This window comes from Oncorhynchus nerka, linkage group LG15, assembly GCF_034236695.1.
Source record: "Oncorhynchus nerka isolate Pitt River linkage group LG15, Oner_Uvic_2.0, whole genome shotgun sequence".
Classification (NCBI taxonomy): Eukaryota; Metazoa; Chordata; class Actinopteri; order Salmoniformes; family Salmonidae; genus Oncorhynchus; species Oncorhynchus nerka.
The window spans coordinates 40,446,290-40,468,812 of NC_088410.1; the positions used below are offsets into that span (position 1 = coordinate 40,446,290).

Here is a 22,523-nt window from a genome sequence, read left to right on the forward strand (position 1 = left end):
AGGGGGCTGCCTGGCTTGACTGCCGTGCTTGAGTCTACTGCTGCTCAGGGGTGAACAACTCATTGCTGGTTTTCTCTTTCCTCTGACACTAATTGCACAAATCAGACAGTGGTTTCAAATTAAGAACAAAAACCAGCAGACACTAAGGCCATACGACACAGGTGTCAAACTGATTCCACGGGGGGGGGTGAACTGACTCCCGACACCTGATTGTCTAGGGCTTAATACACATATTTAAAAGACACTAGGCTTTCCATGGAATGAATTTGACACCCCTGTGCTATGAGAACCAAAATAGCTCATCCATACCATAGCTCTTTGATCCTGTTATGTTGTTTTTATTTATATTGGTATTAGACTAAACAAGATGGTGCAAGGATGAGAATGAACTTTGTTTTCCTTTTAAAGATCAAAAACCGTGATGGTTGCATCTGGTTCAGTGATTTGCTTTGTGCGTACTTGTAGTTCAAAGGTGAAATGTCTGAACCTTTTCTCCCGTCTCCCAGGCTTCGTGTTACTTGAAGCAGGGGAAGTACAAGGAGGCGGAAATCCTTTACAAAGAGATCCTCACCCAAGCTCACGAGAAGGAATTTGGATCCGTGGATGGTGAGCAAACTAGTCCAAAACTCGAAAGGGCCACAACAAACACTTGGGGATAGTAGTCACTTTGCCTCCTTATTTGCAAACTTTTTTTCAGAATGTTTTTCATCTACACAAAGTTACAGTACGATCTAGTGTTGCTTTCACATTAAATGGCTGTTCCGTTCAATCGACATCAACGTGAGTCCATTTACATAAATCCTTATGTGAATTCAAAGTCTTCGGTTTCTAGAAGGAACAATAGAGCACCTGACTGTACTGACCATAGACGTACAATAAGTCTGTGGTTCTGACATTTTAGAACACTATTCTTTCACACACAGCTAGTTCGCCAGCAGACAATGCTAACTGTGATTTGTCACATTTTGCCATCAATTGTTAGGATGGGTTATTATGACACGCAGTTAATGACAATGAAGTGTAGCGGTTCATTGCTAATGAGAACATAGTCAACATTCGACTTGAAGTACAGAATGGTGCAGGCTAGAGCAGACTGATTTTAAGAGCTGTTCAAGAAATACTTCAATCCTTTTTGAATGTATATATTATAAAGAAAGCAACTGGTTACTAAGAGTATAGAGTATATGAAAGGATTGTTTAGTATATTTAAAATAAATTTAGATGTAAAGATTTTGAATATATTTTTTAAGGGCTAACTAAACAATTATTTTTTGGTTAAATTACCCCATTGGAAGAAGAAAATTTGACTTCTTCCCATATTGAATGTATTGGAAACCTTTTCCTATTTTCTAGCATTTGCAAGCTGTACCTGATATGCAGATGAAGGATAGTTTTCATTTGCGGTGTTACGGATGATCGAAGTGCCATAAAAGGTCTTCTTGAACTTTCTCTCTAAATGCCATATTATTGTAGGATAATCACTGGGCGTGTGCATATGATACACAGCAATGAAGGTAAGTGGAAACATTGGTGGGGGTTTTCCCAGAGTGAAATATGCACATATCTGAAACAAGAACAAAATCCAACTTGGTTTACATAGGTGTTTCTTATTATATTGCTCTCCATTTAATTATTTATTACCATTTGCGATACAAAGATATTTAAGTCTCGGTTTTGTGTGTCTTCATGCATGAGGGCATGGAATTGTCTAGACTTTGTTAGTTTCGTGTTTTTGTTTTTTTGTCTTGTGTAAAATTCCATACTTTGTTATACTTTATATAATAGTGGCATTGTATTTTTTGGTGTTTTTCTTTGGTTCTTCTGTCATGAAGTCGTCTCTTATTTCAAACCTTTCTTTGGAAATCCCTTCTTGAAGTAGTAACACAATGCCTTCGTAACACTGTTATAGGATCACATGTAATTTTTTATACATAACATACATGACCACTTATAACTACTAGCATAATACTTATGTCGTTGTAAAGAAAACAAAGATTGGTTATCATACTGTTAAAAAAAAAAAAAAAATTGATAAGTGTCTTCATTATGATAGTGTTTTTCAGGCTTAACATGCCAAGGTATTTCAAGTAAGCTCCACATGTATTCTTTACTGTACTTTCATTGTCTTTCGCAGTCACATGTTATGTTCTTGTTATGTTGAGTTTATTGAATGTTTTTGACATTGACAATATTCTGTTCATTTTATTTTGACATTTTTATGAAATCAATTAAATATGCATTTATTTTTTTATCCATAATGAAATTAAATGCTTTCATCAAAGGTATCTCTCAAGATGTAACATGCAAAATGATGGGTTGACTTTGATTTGAGGTTTTAGTATTTTTACACACAAGTGCCTTTCATGCCAACTTTATTTTCACGCATTTCTTTTTCCATATTCTCAATAAATTTGAGGCAGAATTGTGACCTTGTCTCCCTCTTGAGTTTCTTACCATGCCAATATAATGCACGGTTAATTAACAAATAGGTCTCAATTGATTCTGTGAGGGGGTGGGGATGAATTTGAGGGATTAGCAGAACTCTGGTCTCAGGTTGAAACAGCGTTTTAAAACCATCTCAAACCATTACTGAGATTGAGAGGCTGCGATACGATCTTGTCACAGGAAAAAAAGGAACAAAGTTGAACTAATGTTGCCTACATGTCAGCAAGGTGCAGCTGTCTACGTCTGTATCCTACCATTTGTTCAACGCCTGTCTGTTACTCGTTGGGGGTGTTTTTGCCAGCACACAGCACACCTTTCTCTTTCTCCTCTGTCTCTGCAGCTGAGAACAAACCCATCTGGATGCATGCTGAGGAGCGGGAGGAGTGCAAGGTAAAGTGTGTGTGTGTGTGAGAGAGAGCGAGCGGGCATGAACGGACATGTGGCAGGGGTGCCAATTCGTTTCAGGAACGCCTATTTGTTTACATGTCAATTCTGTCTGGTCCCGTGTTGCTCAGTTGGTAGAGCATGGCGCTTGAAATCACCAGGTTTGAGGGTTTAATTCCCATGGGGGACCAGTAAGAGAACATTAAAATGTGTGTACTCACTGCTGTAAGTTGCTCTGGATAAGGGCGTCTGCTAAATGACAAAAATTATGGGGAAGAATGCTTAGACGCAGCGATATGACATCATACACCGAGGCAGCAACTTCCTGCTAGCTGAAAACAACAAAAAGCTTTTCCCAAGCATGCCTCAAGGTGCACATTGCTAACAGTCAGTAGTGGTGGTCTGGACAGATTTAAATTCTGTTTTCTGTAAGCAGGATGTTGCCCCACTGTTTGTCATAGCTGAGTCATTTTCAAAAATGTGAGGGGTTTCCCTTTCTGTGATTAAAAACAAATCCAACTCTATTTTTCTATCACCAGAGCAAAGACTGCTATGGAGATTATGGCGGCTGGTATAAAAACTGCAAGGTGAACAGGTAAGAAAATAAGTCCACTTAAAGACTTGTAAGCACTACCGAAGTAAAGGAATGGTACTGATTAGCATCTCTGTAGTCACTGCAGTGATTTTGAAGTGACCTTGGTGTGTGTGTGTGTCTATCAGCCCCACTGTCAACACCACGCTACGTAATCTGGGAGCTCTTTACCGCCGGCAAGGCAAGATGGAGGCCGCTGAGACCCTGGAGGAGTGTGCCTTGAGGTCCCGAAAACAGGTCAGCTTCTCTCTCACACACACACACACATTAACCCTCAAATCTATAAAAACGCACACACGTTCAAGCTTAAATCCACACTATGAAATCCAAACTTGTGTATATTCAGTTATGGAAATGCTTGAACTGAATGTTGACATTCACAAAGACTTTAAGATCTATTGTTGCATATTGAGTATTAGTATTTCCCTATTTCTTGCTTGCCTTTGATCCAGGGCACATCCATATAGTCATGGACTATTTTGCTTGATTGTGTGTTTGTGACTGCATGGTTTACTGATTTTTACCAATCAGTTGCACCAATTACTTTCAATAATAATGTAAGAACAAAAGGTGAAATTTATATTGGAAGGATTTGTGTGTTTTGTTCAGGGTGGGGTGGAGCTGCAGAGAGACGGAGACAGGAGGAGGAGCAGGGAGAGTCTGAGCAGCGTAAAATATGAGAGCCCCTCCGAAGCAGGGGAGGACGGCAGCGTGGACTGGAACGGGGTGAGTGCACTGCACAGACACACACCTAAGCCTTCTTATATTATTTAGGAAGGCATTGAGTGCATATGTACTGTAAAATATATATATAATATAATATAAATGTATGTGGACACCCCTTCAAATTAGTATATTAGGCTATTTCAGCTGCACCCGTTGCTGACAGGTGTATGAAATCGAGCACACCGCCATGCAATCTCCATAGGGAACCATTAGCAGTAGAATGGCCTTACAAAATAGCTCAGTGACTTTCAACGTGGCACCATCCTAGGATGCCACCTTTCCAACAAGTCAGTTTGTCAGTTTCTGCCCTGCTAGAGCTGCCCCGCTCAACTGTAAGTGCTGTTATTGTGATGTGGAAACGTCTAGGAGCAACAACGGCTCAGCCGCGAAGTGGTAGACAACACAAGCTCACAGAATGGGACCGTTGAAGTGTGTAAAAATCATCTGTCCTCACTCACTACTGAGTTCCAAACTGCCTCTTCAAGCAAAGTCAACACAAGAACTGTTCGTTGGGAGCTTCACGAAATGGGTTTCGATGGCAGTCCGATGGATGAACCCGGGTTTGGCGGATGCTAGGAGAATACTACCTGCCCCAATGCATAGAGCAAACTGTAAAGTTTGGTGGAGAAGGAATAATGGTCTGAGGCTGTTTTTCATGGTTTGGGCTAGGCCCCTCAGTTCCGGTGAAAGGAAATCTTAACGCTACAGCATACAATTACATTCTAGACGATTCTGTCCTTCCAACTTTGTGGCAACAGTTTGGGGTAGGCCCTTTCCTGTTTCAGCATGACAATTCCCTGTGCACAACGCCATACAGAAATGGTTTGTCGAGATTGGTGTGGAAGAACTTTACTACCCTGCACAGAGCCCTGACCTCAACCCCATCGATCACCTTTGGAATGAATTGGAATGCTGACTACGAGCCAAGCCTAATCGCCCAACATCTATGCTCGACCTCACTAATGCTCTTGTTGCTCAATGGAAGCAAGTGCCCGCAGCAATGTTCCAACATCTAGTGGAAAGCCTACGCAGAAGAGTGGAGGCTGTTAAAGCAGCAAAGGTGGGACCAACTCAATATTAATGCCCATGATTTTGGAATGAGATGTTCGACGAGCACTTGTCAATCCAGAAGACATGTTATTTATATCCTCTAATAATGTATTTTATATATTATACTTGGTTTAATATATACTAGGTATACATGACAGACTGACCAGGTGAATCCAGGTGAAAGCTATAATCACTTATTGATGTCACTTGTTAAATCCACTTCAATCAGTGTAGATGGAGGAAGACTGGTTGAAGAGGGATTTTTAAGCCTTGAGACATCGATTGTGCCATTCAGAGGGTGAATGGGCAAGGCAAAAAATGTAAGTGCCTTTGAACGGGGTATGGTAGTAGGTGGCGCACCGGTTTGTGTCAAGAACTGCATAGCTGCTGGGTTTTTCACGTTCAACAGTTTCCTGTGTGTATCAAGAATGGTCCACCACCCAAAGGACATCCAGCCAACTTGACAAGACCGTAGGAAGCATTGGAGTCAACATGGGCCAGCATCCCTGTGGAACTCTTTCGACACCTTGTAGAGTCCATGCCTTGACGAATTGAGGCTGTTCAATATTAGGAAGGTGTTCCTAATGTTTGGTATACTCTGTGTATAATGGTTTCTAATCCGTTTTAAAGCAGATTCTCCACAGCCCTGCTCCCAACTGTAGATGGCTAGGTGCACGCTGCATTGCAGGGTGAGCAGACTGCCAAGGTGCCCCTCGAGTCCCACTGCGGTTCACACTGATTGTCATTAGCTGACTCATCGATATTGCGTTCAGTGCAGCGTAGCGAATACTACAAAAGCTTTGTCTTCTCTAAACCTTTTCAAATGATTACTGTGGTTTATAATTGTCATCATTTGTGGCCCTACACTGTGTCTTCTACATTTAATTATTTATGACAAATGCAAGTGTGCAGTCATGTTTGATACTGATTTTATGTATATTGGTCATAAAATAATGTTCTAAGCTTTGTTCTAATCTTGCTATGTTCCTCTCTAGAATGGTGTGTTTAACCTTGTGTTTTTCTGCCTGTCATTTTTTTCTTTCTCTTTTTTGTTGTATCTGTCTCTCCTCATCTCTCTTGTATCGGTCTCTTTTGCTCTCCACTTTTCTTCTTGTTCTCTTCTTTCTTTGTCCTTCATTCATTCATTAGGCCTAAATCAGCGGGATGACCTTCCTCCGCCTCACTCTTCTCAACCAATCAAAATCAAGCCAATCGAATCAAAATGGATGCCCCTCGTCATTTCCTCTGTGTGAAGCCTCTTCTAATCTCTCATGGAGGACTCCTCCTTCATCCTCACTCCAAATCCTGGCCCAAACTGATTATACCTTTCACCGCCCCCTCTTTCTCTCCCCTCCTTTGTCACTCTAACACTGCCACGCATGCTCTCTATCTTCTTCTACACTCTACCCCTCGTCTCCTTGTCTCTTGCCTTCTTGCGTTATCTTTATACCTCATTTTCTTTCTAGTTATCTTCCTATCTCATTCATGCCCACTGTTTTCTCTCATCATTCTGCATCATCTTTCAGCCCTTCTCTTCCTCTATCCATCTCTCCCCCTCTGTCCCTCCCTTTCTCTTGCTGTGTCATCACTTGTATAGTGTGTATTATATTCTAACCAATAAGATATGTTGGACAGTGGCACCAGAGGCCAATTGTACACTGGAAACTTAACTATCAAAGCTTCGGATTGGTTGTTTGATTTTCCCTCTTCTGTTCTCCTTGTATGCAAATATGATTGTTTTTAAATTGATCTTTCAACAAGCAGTTATAACGGCATCAATTATTAGTCCACTACCAAATGAGACCAGTCAGAATTTTTATCCCGTTTTGTTATCGCTATAACATTATTTGCCACTGAAGAGCAACTAGCTACAGTAGTGTTTTTTATTTTGCTGCAGCCAGCTTTTTGCCCTGACGTTTGACCAGGATTGAACTACCTAGGTGCCTTTTTTTTTTTTCTCACTTATTTTGTTATCTTGCTACTTGTTTTAAGTGTGACCATGACCCTTGTTAAATATTTATGCGTACTATTATGTTATATAGGAGGAAATGTAAGAAAATACATAAATATTGTGACACTATTATGATTCCAAGTCACGTCGCCACTTACAAGCACCTTTTGAGTTTACACATCGATTACTTGTTATTGAGATGTGTATCTGTCTCCTGTTTTATTTGGTTTACTTTGAAATAGTTTCTTATATGGCATAGTGTTTATCATAATGCTTATTTCTTTGCATTGTCCCTCTAAGCAATTGCTTAATATTTTAAGCCATTATTATTATTATTATTATATAGCCATAAGTTTAGGAATTATGGTATTGACTTTTTAAAGAGGAACAGCTTGCGAACTGTAGAATAAATGTTTGAATTTAATGGCATTTTGCAAATTGCTTCTCGAAACCCATCTTGAAAAAAATATATATAATAATCTGTAATTATGCTCCAAGCGAGATCTTGTTTCATGTTTTGAAGTAGCCATTGAAAAGGGACACAAACAGCAGATACACAAATTAATATACACTCTGCCGCACAAAGTTGTTGTATTTGACTTTGTATTTTGTAAGCTTCCAAGTGAAATTTTGTGAGGTCCATTATTTGGTTTTACCTTGATGGTCCTCTTGTTCCTCGCATAGCTCTCCCTCTTGTTATCCTCTCGTCTTAAAAGCCTACTTTACCCTGCCATGACGTAAGGCAGTCATAACAGCTTATGTTAGTTTATGACACCGCTATGAATAGCCATGGCACACATGCAATTACCAAGGTTAGCTATCTTGTCAGCCAACAACCTAGTTACCTTGAACACAGTAACACGAGACCTAGCTGGTTGCTCAAAAGCTATACGTTATAAATTGACATGAGATTTTATGAATGCTGCTGATGACTATTGTTATGCTACGCTTTTAGCAGCTTAAAGATCGACTTTCGGTTGGGGATTGAAGTTGGGTGTGATCATATTGTGAGACCTCTTTGAACAGTTATGTTTCCTCACTGTAAAGATGTTTCAAACAACGCTGTTTCTTGAAATGTACTCACTGATGTCCACGACTTAACTGTCCCAGTTTCTTTTGTATTTCCCATGTTTAAGTCACTTTTAGTTTAGTTAGTATAAATACAGAATGAGGGGAAGCAATGTATTTTAGTCTGTGTAGTACTAGTAACTAACCTTCTAGCTAGCCAGTCGTTTCAGCATTAGCCAACACCACCAAATTGAAGTTGCCTGTATGCCATGTAGTTACTCTAAGCACTTTAACGATGATATAATAACTGTTTCACAATCAGTGCAGGTATATACTCAATTGTAGTAGATTTACAGATAATGGTTTAAAAGTGCATGTGCTATACCAAAACTGATGCAGTACTATGAGACTATTAGTTCAAGTAGTTCATGTGTATTTTAAAGTAATTACGCTATTGTTACCGTATGAAAATGCAATTCCACTTAACTGTGGCATTTTAGCATCTCAGTGAACGCCGCTAACAGATTAAATATACATATATAAAAATGAGCAGTAATTGTAGAGCCAAAGCAGTAGTAGTGGTGCTAGCCAATTCTGACACACACTGGCTGGCTGGTAGGCCTATATGGTGGAGCAATTTAGCTGTGTCATACTTTTTTTAATCGGTCCATCTGTTGAATGTTGTGCTCTCCATTACTGCTTCTCCTCTCCCGGCATTGTGTAGGCCTACGCACACCCTCGCTTGTTGTGATGAATGTGTCTCTTAACCTTGTTTGACATCGACTGAAAATAAAGACTTTCATTTTGGGCTTTTCTTTGGCTGGATGCTTGTGTAAACCGACCTGAGGGGGAACCGCACATCCGATATGCTCTCCTCCCTCTGGAGTCCATTGACCTAGTATCACTACCCGGAAGCTCTGGCGCATGATGGCTTCACTGCCATACTAAAATGTAGTACACAGCACAATAGGCTGCAAATTAATCCAATTACATTTCACCACCTTCTACCTGAAGTGTGCACTTGTACATTCTCCCTCGAAGTGTGTCCGTGTAAGGACTGAAGGTTTACTTCCCTGGTGGTGTGGCATCAAAGATTAGTTTCTCAAAGCAAAGAACATTTCTACAGCTTCATCTTATTCATGCATTCTTGTTTGAAATGTAGGGTATTATCTTCAACACACTGTAAATTCTTATCTCTCCGGCCCCCTACTGGAGAAGTACTGATTTTGAAATAATGCCCTTGACTATGCCTTAGTAAGGGCAGGGTTTGGTTCGGTAGCTTCTCATCTGCAGCCTTCATTTGTACTAGTCTGAAAAATACTGAACAGTATAAAACCATAGAGTGGCTACCAATTTGAGGACTTGATTTTTAATATTCCAGTACTAACCCTAACCCACCATAACAGATGAAGGAAAGGAGACAAGGTGAGTATGAGTAAGCCACTTTACTAGATACAACCCTGGAGAGCTACAAAGTCTGCAGGTTTTTGTTCTAGGCCAGCGCAAAAAAAACATATTGGGTATGGTGAAGGAAGTTTCAGGCTGGCAGCCTAGATTGCTGATGCTTTTTGGAGACAGTTTTCCAAAGCACTCTGTTTGGGCTGGACTGGAATAAAAAATGTGCACACCCCTGGGGTCTATCAGGAAGGGATTGGGAGACTGAGTTTACAGGACTGTCTGACCCTGGGCGTTGTTTCAGGATGGCAGTTGGGTTCTGAGGAGAGCAGGGTCGATGGGGAAGCTCCGGGACGTCATACGGCGAAGCAGCGAGATGCTGGTGAAGAAACTACAGGGGAATGGTCCCCCCGACCCACGCAACCCCCAGTAAGAGACAAACATGCACAAATACACAGGGCCTAGTGAGTTCTCACACCACATGCACAGTTAACATTTTTGCTGCCTTAAAGCTACAATATGTAAGACTTTTTCATTCAATTGGCTCTAAATGGCCATAAAAGTGGCAAGGATCAGAGAATAAAATGCTTTGATGATTACATGATAACTTCAGACCTGTGTTGCCCCTCTGGCAAATCAAACAAACTTTATTTGTCACATGCGCCGAATACAAGTGTAGACCTTACCTTGAAATGCTTACTTATAAGCCCATAACCAACAGTGCAGTTCAAGAAGAGTTAAGAAAATATTTACCACATAAATTGGTAAAGTCCGCAAAAACTTAAAAACAACATCAATGGAGAAGTCAACATACATGTGTAAATGCAAATAAGTTCGAAAATGTGCTACTAATGAACATGACGACACACACGTCTCGTAATAAGTAATGTTTTTGTTTGGTTATCTTTTGGAAATTGTAGAAATTAAACATTTTCCTTCAGAAGTTCCAGCTAGGCAGGCTAACGTTAGTTAGCTTACTTAAACTCGCCCCATTCCGTACAAATGTGCGCAACCGCAAAATTCAAACGAGGCTACAAAGAAAACTAATGGGACTGTAGCGACTGCGTTGACTTCAAAATCTGGGGTGTGAACCTCGTTTCTATTCAGCGTTGATCGACATGGTAATGGCTCTATAGTATTGGAGAAAAGTTGAGAACTGACCCTCCGTTAGATTGTGACGTGTCATGCCGTAATGTACAGCACGCATAAAGCAACTATTTATTACAATCTCTCTCCACCAGGTGTAGCACTTCCCTCATCCTTTAAAAACAAGAAATGGACAGTGACGGGGGTAAGGGGGATACCTAGTAATTTTTTGCGTCATCACTGCAAGCGATCGTTCTCAAAGCCGATGTTTACTTCTGAAGATCACTTTAGCACCGCCCTAAAAACCCGATTCGAAACAAACCTTCAAACAGGTATGTAATGACACATTATATAAACTCTTTATAGTGTTTTATTTACATTTTAGAGGCAATAAATTGGACAGATCGAGTGGAAAAAAAGCAATTTTCCCACACAACATCTCTACTCACTATCACGCATTAGTTTCGCTTCCCCACCCGCCATTTTTAAAAAGACCGGACGTGGCTCATTGCCTTCTTGAATCATGCAGAAACGAGCAGCGTGTGGGGGTCATGTAATTGATTCTGTTGGAAAGGGGAGAAATTGTGCTTTACAATGGTATTGACATTACAGTTGATCTGGAAGTATTACGTTTTTGGGGGCGCTAAAATAAGGTCAATTGTACGGACCATGGCGATGTACAAAAGTGAGATGAGTTTACGTGAATTAATTTACTAGCTTTCATACAGTAGGTATCAGTCATCAGAAGTGTCCACTTAATTTGAGGGCGGAGGGGATAGGGTGTGTCTTTTAAGTGTTGACTGCGTTTCAAACTCGTAAAAGACACCCTCCTCCACTTACCCTCGCCTTATGCCCTTGGGTGATTCCCGCGGCCACCTTTGTCGTTGGTGCAAATGATTAGCCAAACAAGGGAAGGTGGCAACGTAAAGCCCCTCAGCCTTCGTTCACTCCGGGCCTGAAACGCTCCATAATTCAATTTGCGATGATTGTACATCCTCTAAGAAAAGTTCGCCAAAACTTAACCAAAACTTAATATGGAGAAGTCCACATACAAGTGTAAGTAACAACTAATGTAAATAAGTTACAAATTGTGCTACTAATGCACATGACGGCTCAAACACATATCATAAAAGTAATTATGTTTTTGTTTGGTTAGCTTTTGGAAATCACACTTATACATTTGTATTTTTCGATTTACCTGATATACACTGCTCAAAAAAATAAAGGGAACACTAAAATAACACATCCTAGATCTGAATGAATGAAATATTTTTATTAAATACTTTTTTCTTTACATAGTTGAATGTGCTGACAACAAAATCACACAAAAAATGATCAAGGGAAATCTAATTTATCAACCCATGGAGGTCTGGATTTGGAGTCACACTCCAAATTAAAGTGGAAAACCACACTACAGGCTGATCCAACTTTGATGTAATGTCCTTAAAACAAGTCAAAATGAGGCTCAGTAGTGTGTGTGGCCTCCACGTGCCTGTATGACCTCCCTACCAGGCCTGGGCATGCTCCTGATGAGGTGGCGGATGGTCTCCTGAGGGATCTCCTCCCAGACCTGGACTAAAGCATCCGCCAACTCCTGGACAGTCTGTGGTGCAACGTGGCGTTGGTGGATGGAGCGAGACATGATGTCCCATATGTGCTCAATTGGATTCAGGTCTGGGGAACGGGCGGGCCAGTCCATAGCATCAATGCCTTCCTCTTGCAGGAACTGCTGACACACTCCAGCCACATGAGGTCTAGCATTGTCTTGCATTAGGAGGAACCCAGGGCCAACCACACCAGCATTTGGTCTCACAAAGGGGTCTGAGGATCTCATCTCGGTACCAAATGGCAGTCAGGCTACCTCTGGCGAGCACATGGAGGGCCCCCCAAAGAAATGCCACCCCACACCATAACACACCACATTTGTGGCCTGCTGGAGGTCATTTTGCAGGCCTCTGGCAGTGTTCCTCCTGCTCCTCCTTGCACAAAGGCGGAGGTAGCGGTCCTGCTGCTGGGTTGTTGCCCTCCTACGGCCTCCTCCACGTCTCCTGATGTACTGGCCTGTCTCCTGGTAGCGCCTCCATGCTCTGGACACTACGCTGACAGACACAGCAAACCTTCTTGCCACATCCTGGATGAGCTGCACTACCTGAGCCACTTGTGTGGGTTGTAGACTCCATCTCATGCTACCACTAGAGTGAAAGCACCGCCAGCATTCAAAAGTGACCAAAACATCAGCCAGGAAGCATAGGAACTGAGAAGTGGTCTGTGGTTATCACCTGCAGAACCACTCCTTTATTGGGGGTATCTTGCTAATTGCCTATCATTTCCACCTGTTGTCTATTCCATTTGCACAACAGCTTGTGAAATCTATTGTCAATCTTCGCAATCGGAGGGTCCTGGAGTATTAAACAGGGATGCCAATATATTTGATCCTTGTCTTTTAGAGAGTTGTATTTACTTATTACTTATTTAACAAAATCTATTTCTCTGAGCAATTGTATTAGTATGAAATACTATAATTGTAAAAAATAATATAAATTATATTGCTCAGTATTATTTATTCTATACAATTTTTGTTTGCTGATCTTTTGCCAATAATTTTGGACCTGACTACATACTTTCGATCTGGTTTTAGACATTCAATTTGGGATGCACCGGTGTGGATATTCTCGGCTGTTACAAATATCCTATTTCTTTTTTCTTTTTATGGCCTTCTCAACCATTCTAGCACAGATAGAAGCTGCAACCAAGTTGCTATGTTCATGAGGCTATTAAGAAAATATGTGAAATGACTTGAATATGGGAAAGGTTAAAAAAATATATATTTGCATCACAAAGTGGCTGAGGAAATTAGGTGCTTTGGAGGCTGAATGGGGCATTAAATGCCAAAATAGCCAATAATGTCAAACGTGATTCATTTCAGTACAATGTTTCTCCCACCTGCCTGTATCCCCATCTGATTTCCATGCTGTCTCAATAGTGTCAAAATACCATTTTATATGTATAATATATATATATTTAGATGACTATTCACACACTGGAGATTATTTTAACCAAGAATCTAAAAAAAAAAATTGTATCCCCTCTCCACTCCAATCTTCATTATCTTAATTGTGTTTCTGCAACTACATCACCTCAAGTCTGACACTGCCTTTTTGGTTAAGGATAATGCTCCAGTGTTTTTTTTTTGTTTGTTTTTTTACAGCTATTGTCTTCCTCTTTATTAGGACCACCAACCCAGTATTTCTGTATAAAATTCAGTTGAAGATAAATGGCACAAAAATCATCTTAAATGTACTGTTATATTAATGATTAATCTCACACAAAGCAAATGCACTTGACAACTGTGTAAACAAATTAGAATGTTGTGACATTCATTTGACACACAAATTCACACAACATGATACACCCCCTCTATTCATTCTAGGTCCAGTACCCTTCAGTGGCCTCACACGAACAAAGACACACACACACTCGCCAAAGCATAAGACATTTCATCTAAATGTGCTTAAATGAAAATGCTTTGTTTTTCTTTGCAGTATGAAACGAGCTGCCTCTCTGAACTATTTGAACAAGAGAAGTGATGAAGATGACTCCTTTCAGGTAACACGTCCCCTAGTTGATATAGCGATATTCAATACTTGCTTAGTTTGCATTATGGCCTTGTAGCAACTTATCGGCTGCCTGCTGAATAGTTCACCTTAGTTCACCCAGGACCAAGATACCTGTTCTAAAAACACCCCCACCATTCACTCTCTTCAGAATCAGGTTTAGTGATACCATTCTCACCATTCTCTCTCTTCAGAATCAGGTTTAGTGATAAAGCATGACCTTGTATTTTATGTATTTATCTGTATTTCTTTCATTTTCTCTCTCTTTCTCTGTCTCCCTATCTCCTCCTGTCTCTGTCTCTCTCGTTCTCTTTACAGAGTCCAGCAGATGGCAGGAGGCTAAGGCAGAGCAGGAACCTGAGTTCCAGTACTGTTGAGCTCTACAGTGGAACTGGAAACTGAACACACACACTCCCAACAGTTTTACCAAATATTATGTTTAATTCTAAACCTAAATTCTGTAGTTTCCATTCCTACATTTAAACACTGTTTAATGTTATTGCTGATTTCTAGACATTGTATTAATTTTGTAGACTTTCTGTAGAATACAACAAATATATTGTAAAAATGTGCTTGGTTTTAATGTCATTGATATATTGTGAGATTAGACCGCGAGAATCCTTACTGCTTGGCTTAGTTTGATACAAATCCCCTTAAGGTGCTCTGTGCAATCAGACACTCAGGGCAGTATATTGTGGACAATAGTGTTTCCCATGGAGACCAAGCCTGGATCTATTATTCAATATACCCTCATCTTCCGAAAGCATGGTGGGTCAGTACTCTTCCCAAATCAGAGAGGATTATTATTTTCAAGAGCTGTCCAATTGAGCTATTACGCTTCTTTTTGCAGTGTTTTCTCCCCCTTTCCATAACCATGAAGATACTCGCTACTGTAGTTGAATAGTAATTAAGTCACAAAGATTTTATTCATGAATTTAGAATATAGAATCAAATATATCTGAGATTGAAAGGGATACTTCACCTAATAAAAATGTACACAAAGGAAATTGTTTATGGAACCAGATATTTCTTGTTTATATAGGGGGCTCCCGAGTGGTGCAGTGGTCTAAAGGCACTGCATCTCCATGCTAGAGGTGTCAATACCTGATTAGATTCCAGGCTGTTTCACAACCGGCTGTGATTGGGAGTCCCTTAGGATGGCGCACAATTGGCCCAGCGTCGTTAGGGTTTGGCCGGGGTAGGCTGTCATTGTAAATAAGAATATGTTCTTAACTGACTTGCCGAGTTAAATAAAAAATATAGCTGTTACTACAGCTTAGCCTTTAGCATGGTTGAGTGTAAAACAATTAAAGTGGTGCCAGGACCACTGGTAGCTTGTTACAAATTACTTATTTTTTTTACCATGTTCATTAGTTAGGGTGTTCCTCAGAGATTTTCAAGTTAAAGGAGCAATATGATTACAAATAACTCTGGGGGGAAAGTGCAGCTACTGAAATCAACCTTAATCTCAGTACTTACTCAGTAAAGGTCAAATGTCATGATGTAATTATCATTTTAGGTTAGATTGTAACCACATTGACCTGGTTATTTTCCGTTTCTTCAGGCACTATAAGAAAGTAATACAGTAATTATTTATCTCAGGGTCCGGGATCTAGTGTTTCCCAAGGCTATACTTTACAATGCTGTATCTTAGTTCTAATTCATGCTATATGGGTAGAACTCTTTTGTGTTCCATATAGAACCCTCTGTGTCAAGGGTTTTATATGGAACTAAGAAGGGTTCTACTTGGAACCAAAAGGGTTCTTGAAAGGTTTCTCCTATGGGGACAGCCGAAGAACCCTTTTAGGTTCTAGATAAGAGTATAGCCATATCTTCCCTGTTCTTGATCTGTTTGTGCTCTTGACCATTGCACATTCTCAAGCCCAACAGTCTAGCCTCATAGCAAAATTGTCATGTTTGGCATGATAATAAGTGACATCTAAGTTGGCATGATAGCACAAACAGACTGGCACAGGCGAAGGCTAACTTTTGTATGGATGTCAAAATGTTTCAATGTTGAAGAGTGAAGGTAACAAACCAGAAATTCTATATGTTTTCCTCCCTAAGAACGTTACTGGATTGATACCAAAAGTAAGACTTTTTTTTTTCAGCCATGCAAGAGAGTTCCTTTAGATTTATTTACCAGTTGTAGCACAGCTATTCAATTATATAATGAAAAAGGATTCTACTTAAATAAATTAAATTTAATTTGACTTAATGACTTAAATTGTAAGTCGCTCTGGATAAGAGCGTCTGCTAAATGACTTAAATGTAAATGTAAATATAATGATTGATAACGTTTTATTGAGTTTGTATTATTCAGTCATGTGAATATAGTATTGAACTAAAAAAGATCATTAGGCTTTAATTGTGAATGTTTTTTTAAATGATTAATATTTGTTTAAATATGATTGTAATATTTAAAATGTATCACTTTGGTGCTATATATGTGTTTATATGTAGATGAGTTTTTTTTTATTCTGATTACTCACTGTTTAAAGGGTCTCTCTGTTGGTGTAAAACTGATTGTTTAACATTCTCAGGTTATGATATTCATCTCATGTGATCATTTTCAGTAAGAATTCCTTAATTGAATGCAAATAAACACGAAATAAAATAGCTGCTATCATGTCCTGGTATTTATTATTATTACTAACCTTTTGATAGCCTGTGATGACAGTGAACATAATGTAGGCACAACGCTCTGTGCCTATGCATAACTGCAACAACAAACAATATCATGTCAGTGCTGGATAATCATAGCAAGCCGTCAACAGTTGTCTTGAGAAAATGAATCAAATGATTTAACTTATCAAGGGGTATTGCTTTTCTGATAATGGAAATGGAATAGAACAGAATATAGAATAGATTGAACAAAATTGAGCCCGAGGAGGAATCGAGCCCTAATGATAAACTATCATTTTAAGAGTCAAGTATAGTGCAGGCATCGTTTAATGGAACACTGGTGGCTGACATACCAAGGATTTATATAAACCATATTTATAAAAAGCATTGTTATTCACACCGTCTTCGGTTTGACGTAGCACGTGTTTTATTTTCCAAGGCCATGCACACGTGACACCCCCGCTTCCTATCGCACAGCGGCATTGAGTACCGTTCTCATCGCAGCAGGATATTATGCTGGCAGCACGACCGGGGATTTATTTTTGCCGAGTCCCCCTGCAAATTAATGCTAAACTTTTGGCATATCGATGTTTTTTCAACACTCGAGTGCAGTACGACTGTTTTTCACAGCATTGCAACCACCTATGTGAAAAAATGGATATTTTGGCATACTTTTTATTTGTATAATGTATTAAAAGGTTTACACCAATACTGGTACGTTGAAAGCTATTGTGTAGGGCAGGTTATATTTAAAGGGGATCAGGAGCCTGTTGCACAAAAGTAGAATTAAGACATCCGGGATAAATGACTCAGCTGAGCTCAATGAAGCCAAAACATGTGCGTCCAGGCTTAATTGGTTGCACAAAGACCAAGCCAGGATGAGCAGACACGGATTCATTAAGCCAGGTGAAACCAATCCTGGATAGGTGCGCGCTCACGGCTCACTCAAATAGACCCCGCCACAGATCACAGATTAACTGATTTACCATGGCAACTAGAGCCGCGTACTTTTCCCCGTCGGAAGCACAAATCCTCATGGAGGCATACGAGGAGGTAAAAGATATAATTAAGAAGAAAGGCAACACCGCCACAGTGATAAAGCAAAGAGAAAAAGCGTGGCAAAGTATTGCAGACCGCCTGAATGCGTAAGTAGTGCACAATTACACACTCACCGCTCCGCTGAAACATCACAATTACAATTCAAATATTTAATTCACATCTCCAAAAATGCAGTTGTACTGTAATTATGAAACGGTTCAATTTTTAATTGAAATGCACTGCAGATATGAGTGAAATTGTGTAAAGTAACTCCATCACACTGTATAAAGCTATGATAATTTTTTTTGATATTTTTACTGAAAACAAGACAAAAATACCAAGTAATTTTTTGCAGTGTGACTCCATTGTGTGTGTGTGTGTGTGTGTGTGTGTAGATTAAACATGAACGGGCCAAAACGGACATGGCAGCAGGTCAAAATCAAATACAAGAACATTCTGCAGAATGGTATGGTCCCTGACTAATATTTAACAAAGCACAAGCATATATTGTACCCAGAAGGTGCCTGCTCACACATTGTCTGTACTGTTTTAGCAGTGAAAAAGAATACCCACAGACAAGGCACGGGTGGTGGGTCACCAAAGGCTGACCTTACCCGAGCAGAGGACATGGCCTTGGAGCTAAATAAAGGCAGGCCCGTCTTAGAGGGGATCCCTGGGGGGAAAGAGACGAGCATAGGTTCCTCCCAAGATGCCACCCGCTTCATTCAAGGTATGTCCTTCCATCTCTACATGGGATACAACCACATTCATATTGAATCAATTTGGACTGTCTGACTTTGGTTTACCTATTGCCTTGCAGTGCCTGGCAGCACTGTGTTCCTGTTAGAGCCACCAGCACAAGCACCAGACGATGCTGATCCAGTGAGTACTCCATCAAAGGCATACTGTAGGCCTGGCATGTCTTGTCTACTAGCTTCAATATGAATCCGATTAAATGTGATAGGGTGAAGGCCCCAGTGCAGCAGCAACAGCACATGATGGAGACGATGATGAGGAGGAGACCATCTCTCTGGATTCCAGAAGGCATGAGGTATCATGTTAAGACTGTGAAAGTACTATTTACTCTACAATGGTGAGGAGTCCTCATCAAAATCAAAAATCTAATTTCTTTTACAGGACCCAGATGCTATACAGTGGGAAAACCAGCCTGGCAACATAGTGCGTATTAATAAAAGGACACCACATCCTGCCAAATTCCAGCTGCGCTAATTGTATTGTGTTCACAGAGCTCACAAGCTATCAGAAAGTTGTATGGCAACCACCTCCGGCGCCAAATAGAACTGGCAGACATAGACATTCAGTACAAGAAGAAAAAGATGGAAAATCTTGCACTGGAGTCCGAAATAAAAAAAAGAGGACAATTAGGAAACTGGACCTTGAAATAAAAAAACTTGAGAGGGAGGTGAGATATGCCTTCAATGTACACTGTATGCTAACTGTAACACAAATGTATTAATCATTATTTTTCTTTCCTCCCCCAGCTCCAAGAAGATGACACAGCTCAAAATAAAAATTAGGTATATTCTCGTAAAGTCAAGTGAGCCATGACATATGAGCTCTTATTGTGAGCACACAGGACGGTGGCATCTTTCTAAGGTTTTTTTATTTTCCCAGCAATCAGTACAACCAAGTCATCGTTATAAGGCATCGCCCTCTTTTGCCCACCCCCCAGCACCAGGTGTGGCCACTAGCCTATATGAAGGCCCAAAATTGTGTGTTCCTTTCTGCTCTGACAATGGCATGCCCATTCGTGCGAGATGTGGTGGATGAAGAAGCACTTGTGCTGAGGAGAGCCTTCAGGCGAGAAAGGGTCTTCAGGGACCGGTTGGACCCACTGGCCTTCCCTGATGACCATCTATATGAAAGATACAGGTTTTCTGCAGATGGCATCAGGTATCTATGCAGACTACTGGGTCCCAGGATTAAGCACCGCACTGCACGGAGCCATGCACTGAGTGTGGAGCAAATGGTTTGTGTGGCCTTGCGCTTTTTTGCTAGTGGAGCCTTCCTGTACTCAGTGGGGGATGCAGAACAGCTGAACAAGGCCACAATTTGCCGCACAATAAGGAGTGTGTGTCTGGCTATCAAAGCATTAGCAGATGTCTTCATCTCTTCCCTGGCCACAGAAGACTCTGTGACATCAAAGAGGAGTTATATAGGATTGCAGGTAAGAGGATCTACAAATTACAGGACAACTGTTAACACATAGTAGGATACTCATTACTTTGTGTGACAGGTTTCCCCAATGTCATTGGTGCAGTGGACTGCACACACAAGGATAAAAGCCCCCTCAGGTGCCCATGAGGCCGATTTTGTGAATAGGAAATCCTTTCACAGCATTAATGTTCAGGTGAACATAACTTTTTGATATTGTCCATTGACGAACACTCTGCATTGCCAGTGATGTGCATTGATTGGTGTAATATTCCTCATCTTATGATTTCAGATGGTCTGCAATGCTGACTGTGTGATCAGCAATGTTGTGGCAAAATGGGCTGGCTCAGTCCATGACTCCAGAATCTTTCGGGCCTCTGAAATCTATCAGTGCCTATCACAAGGTAAGCCACACAACCCCTATTTATAACCATCATGGCTGTGTCAAGAATATCACTGTGTTTATGAGGTAGTAATGATGAGATTTTGTGTTGACAGGTGAATTCTCTGGTGTGTTGCTGGGAGACAGGGGGTATGGCTGCCAGCCTTTTCTCCTGACACCTTTCACAGACCCCCAGGAAGCACAGCAGGCCTACAACCATGCCCACGCCAGGACCAGGGCCAGAGTTGAAATGACCTTTGGCCTCCTGAAGGCACGCTTTCACTGCCTTCACAAATTAAGGGTCAGCCCTGTTAGGGCATGTGATATTACTGTGGCTTGTGCTGTCCTCTACAATGTGGCCTGCCTGAGGAAGGAGAGGGCCCCCAGAGTGCCACCAGCCATGGACTGGGACAATCCGGCAATCTTCCCTGATGACGACAGTGGTCGGCTGCTGAGGGACCAATATGTGTTGAATTATTTTAGTTAGTATGTGTGCTTTCAATTTTGGTTAAATATGTCCTGCGGTGGCAGAGGAATTTGGGTTTTTTTGGTTCGTTTTTTGACGAATTTGGCCTCTTATGATGTTTGTGCGGTATACTGTGTGTAATACAAGGCTGCAGGGAGGCTACTGCATCCATTCATTTGTCTGTTCAGTTGATGTGTATGGATTTGTCCTGCATTTATTTTAGTGTGCAGACATGCAGGGTGTGTTCTATACAGACCTTTGAATGTGTATGTATCATTTTGTATAATATGCTTGGATTCTGTGCTTTCCATCTTGTAGAGTCACTGTGACTTCAGTTTCGAAAGGAGCTGATGGTTTACCTGCTTTGTTTTGTCCTTATTCAATAAAGGAACATAATGTTACACATTGTGTTTTTATATTCATATGGAATGTGTATTTGTTTATATGACAGAGTACTAGGGCCACACTGAAGAAAAAGGATAAAGTCATAAATTTATGAGGCTGGTTCTTTCTGCAGAAAAGCTACATATTGTTTTGATACTTATGACAATGTGATACTTAATATTCTGGCACATCAGCATGTCTTTGTTTATGAAACCATACTGAAGTACAATTTCACGAAATGCCCCACATCTGTCATTTTAACAACTGTCCTCCTTTAAAACAACTGGTTACAATATTATGACTTGTGTTTTTTTCCCCTCTGTGGCCCTAATATTCTATCATTTTATATATAGCCTTATAGTCTATGGGAAACTGTAAATTATCTAATGATAGCAACATCATCTAAAAATCATTTTTTATCCAAAATCATTGAAATTAATGATCACAAACGTTTAAATAATAACAGTGGGTCTAGTTATATGTGATAACAATGTATAGTGAGCAGTGAAATAACTATTGGTTTCCATTTGTGGTGACTGCTGACTGACATTAGGGATGAGATTAAATAGATCCTGGAATTTAGCCTGGTCTGGAGCAGGCTAGCTCCACAGAATAAATCTCCATGGTAATTTATACCATAACATATCCTCCTGCCCCCTATCCATCTTTAGTGCAACCGGATTACGGATCAATTGAGCCAGGATCACCAAGATATCCTGGCTTAATCCCTTATCCTAGTTTTGTGCAACAGGCCCCTGGACCTGCTGATTTGGCCTTGTTTTTGGGTTGCTCCTCAAAACATTTTGGTGGCCATGACAGATGCAAAACTTCAGTCGGCTTGAGTCTGTGTAGTTTGACGTGGGTGTATCTTGGGTGTGTCATTGTCACCATCAAGACACACCCATCTGCCAGAGCTTTGCTTGCAGCTGTTTCATCCCACTCAATCAACAAACCTCATGCGGGTTGAGTTCAATAACTACAGACAGGTGTGTGGTGAGATGCTGGAGGAAGCTTCAAATAGGTCAGTAGCCTGCAGAGTAATTTAAGAATGCAATTGCTGAATTTGTGTAGATATTCTAATCAAAGTGTTTTGATAATATTCAAATGTAATAACAGGTCCATGTAGAATAAACCACCATGTACATAATTACCATAGAAGCAGTGTTCTGCTAATATAACAACGTGCGTCTTTCATTGTCATT

General features: G+C 40.5%; 2 protein-coding genes across 4 annotated transcripts in view; both read left to right on the forward strand.

The window, feature by feature from the left end:
- Positions 1–16,875, forward strand: part of LOC115142649 (kinesin light chain 1-like) — a 34,199-nt gene extending 17,324 nt beyond the window's left edge. Inside the window, exons 9-16 of one of the 2 annotated variants that reach the window (XM_065001584.1) lie at positions 507–606; positions 2,786–2,835; positions 3,369–3,424; positions 3,550–3,658; positions 4,031–4,147; positions 9,856–9,980; positions 14,180–14,243; positions 14,570–16,875. In XM_065001584.1, the coding sequence (XP_064857656.1) occupies positions 507–606; positions 2,786–2,835; positions 3,369–3,424; positions 3,550–3,658; positions 4,031–4,147; positions 9,856–9,980; positions 14,180–14,243; positions 14,570–14,653 (705 nt within the window). In that variant the 3' untranslated portion in view covers positions 14,654–16,875. Of the gene's footprint in view, positions 1–506; positions 607–2,785; positions 2,836–3,368; positions 3,425–3,549; positions 3,659–4,030; positions 4,148–6,346; positions 8,971–9,855; positions 9,981–14,179; positions 14,244–14,569 lie in introns of those variants that run through there. The other variant, XM_065001585.1, reaches the window with a different exon arrangement.
- A 756-nt stretch (positions 16,876–17,631) lies between these two features.
- Positions 17,632–21,338, forward strand: LOC135560194 (uncharacterized). 2 transcript variants are annotated; one of them, XM_065001587.1, is made up of 11 exons: positions 17,632–18,021; positions 18,310–18,380; positions 18,468–18,644; positions 18,735–18,796; positions 18,879–18,965; positions 19,052–19,093; positions 19,162–19,337; positions 19,417–19,452; positions 19,550–20,285; positions 20,382–20,493; positions 20,588–21,338. In XM_065001587.1, the coding sequence occupies exons 1-7, from the start codon at positions 17,864–17,866 to the stop codon at positions 19,318–19,320; spliced, it is 756 nt and encodes a 251-aa protein (XP_064857659.1). In that variant the 5' UTR covers positions 17,632–17,863; the 3' UTR covers positions 19,321–19,337; positions 19,417–19,452; positions 19,550–20,285; positions 20,382–20,493; positions 20,588–21,338. The 2 variants fall into 2 exon arrangements, with proteins under 2 accessions (XP_064857659.1, XP_064857658.1); XM_065001586.1 differs by having other exon boundaries at positions 19,550–20,493.
- Positions 21,339–22,523: the final 1,185 nt, after the last annotated feature.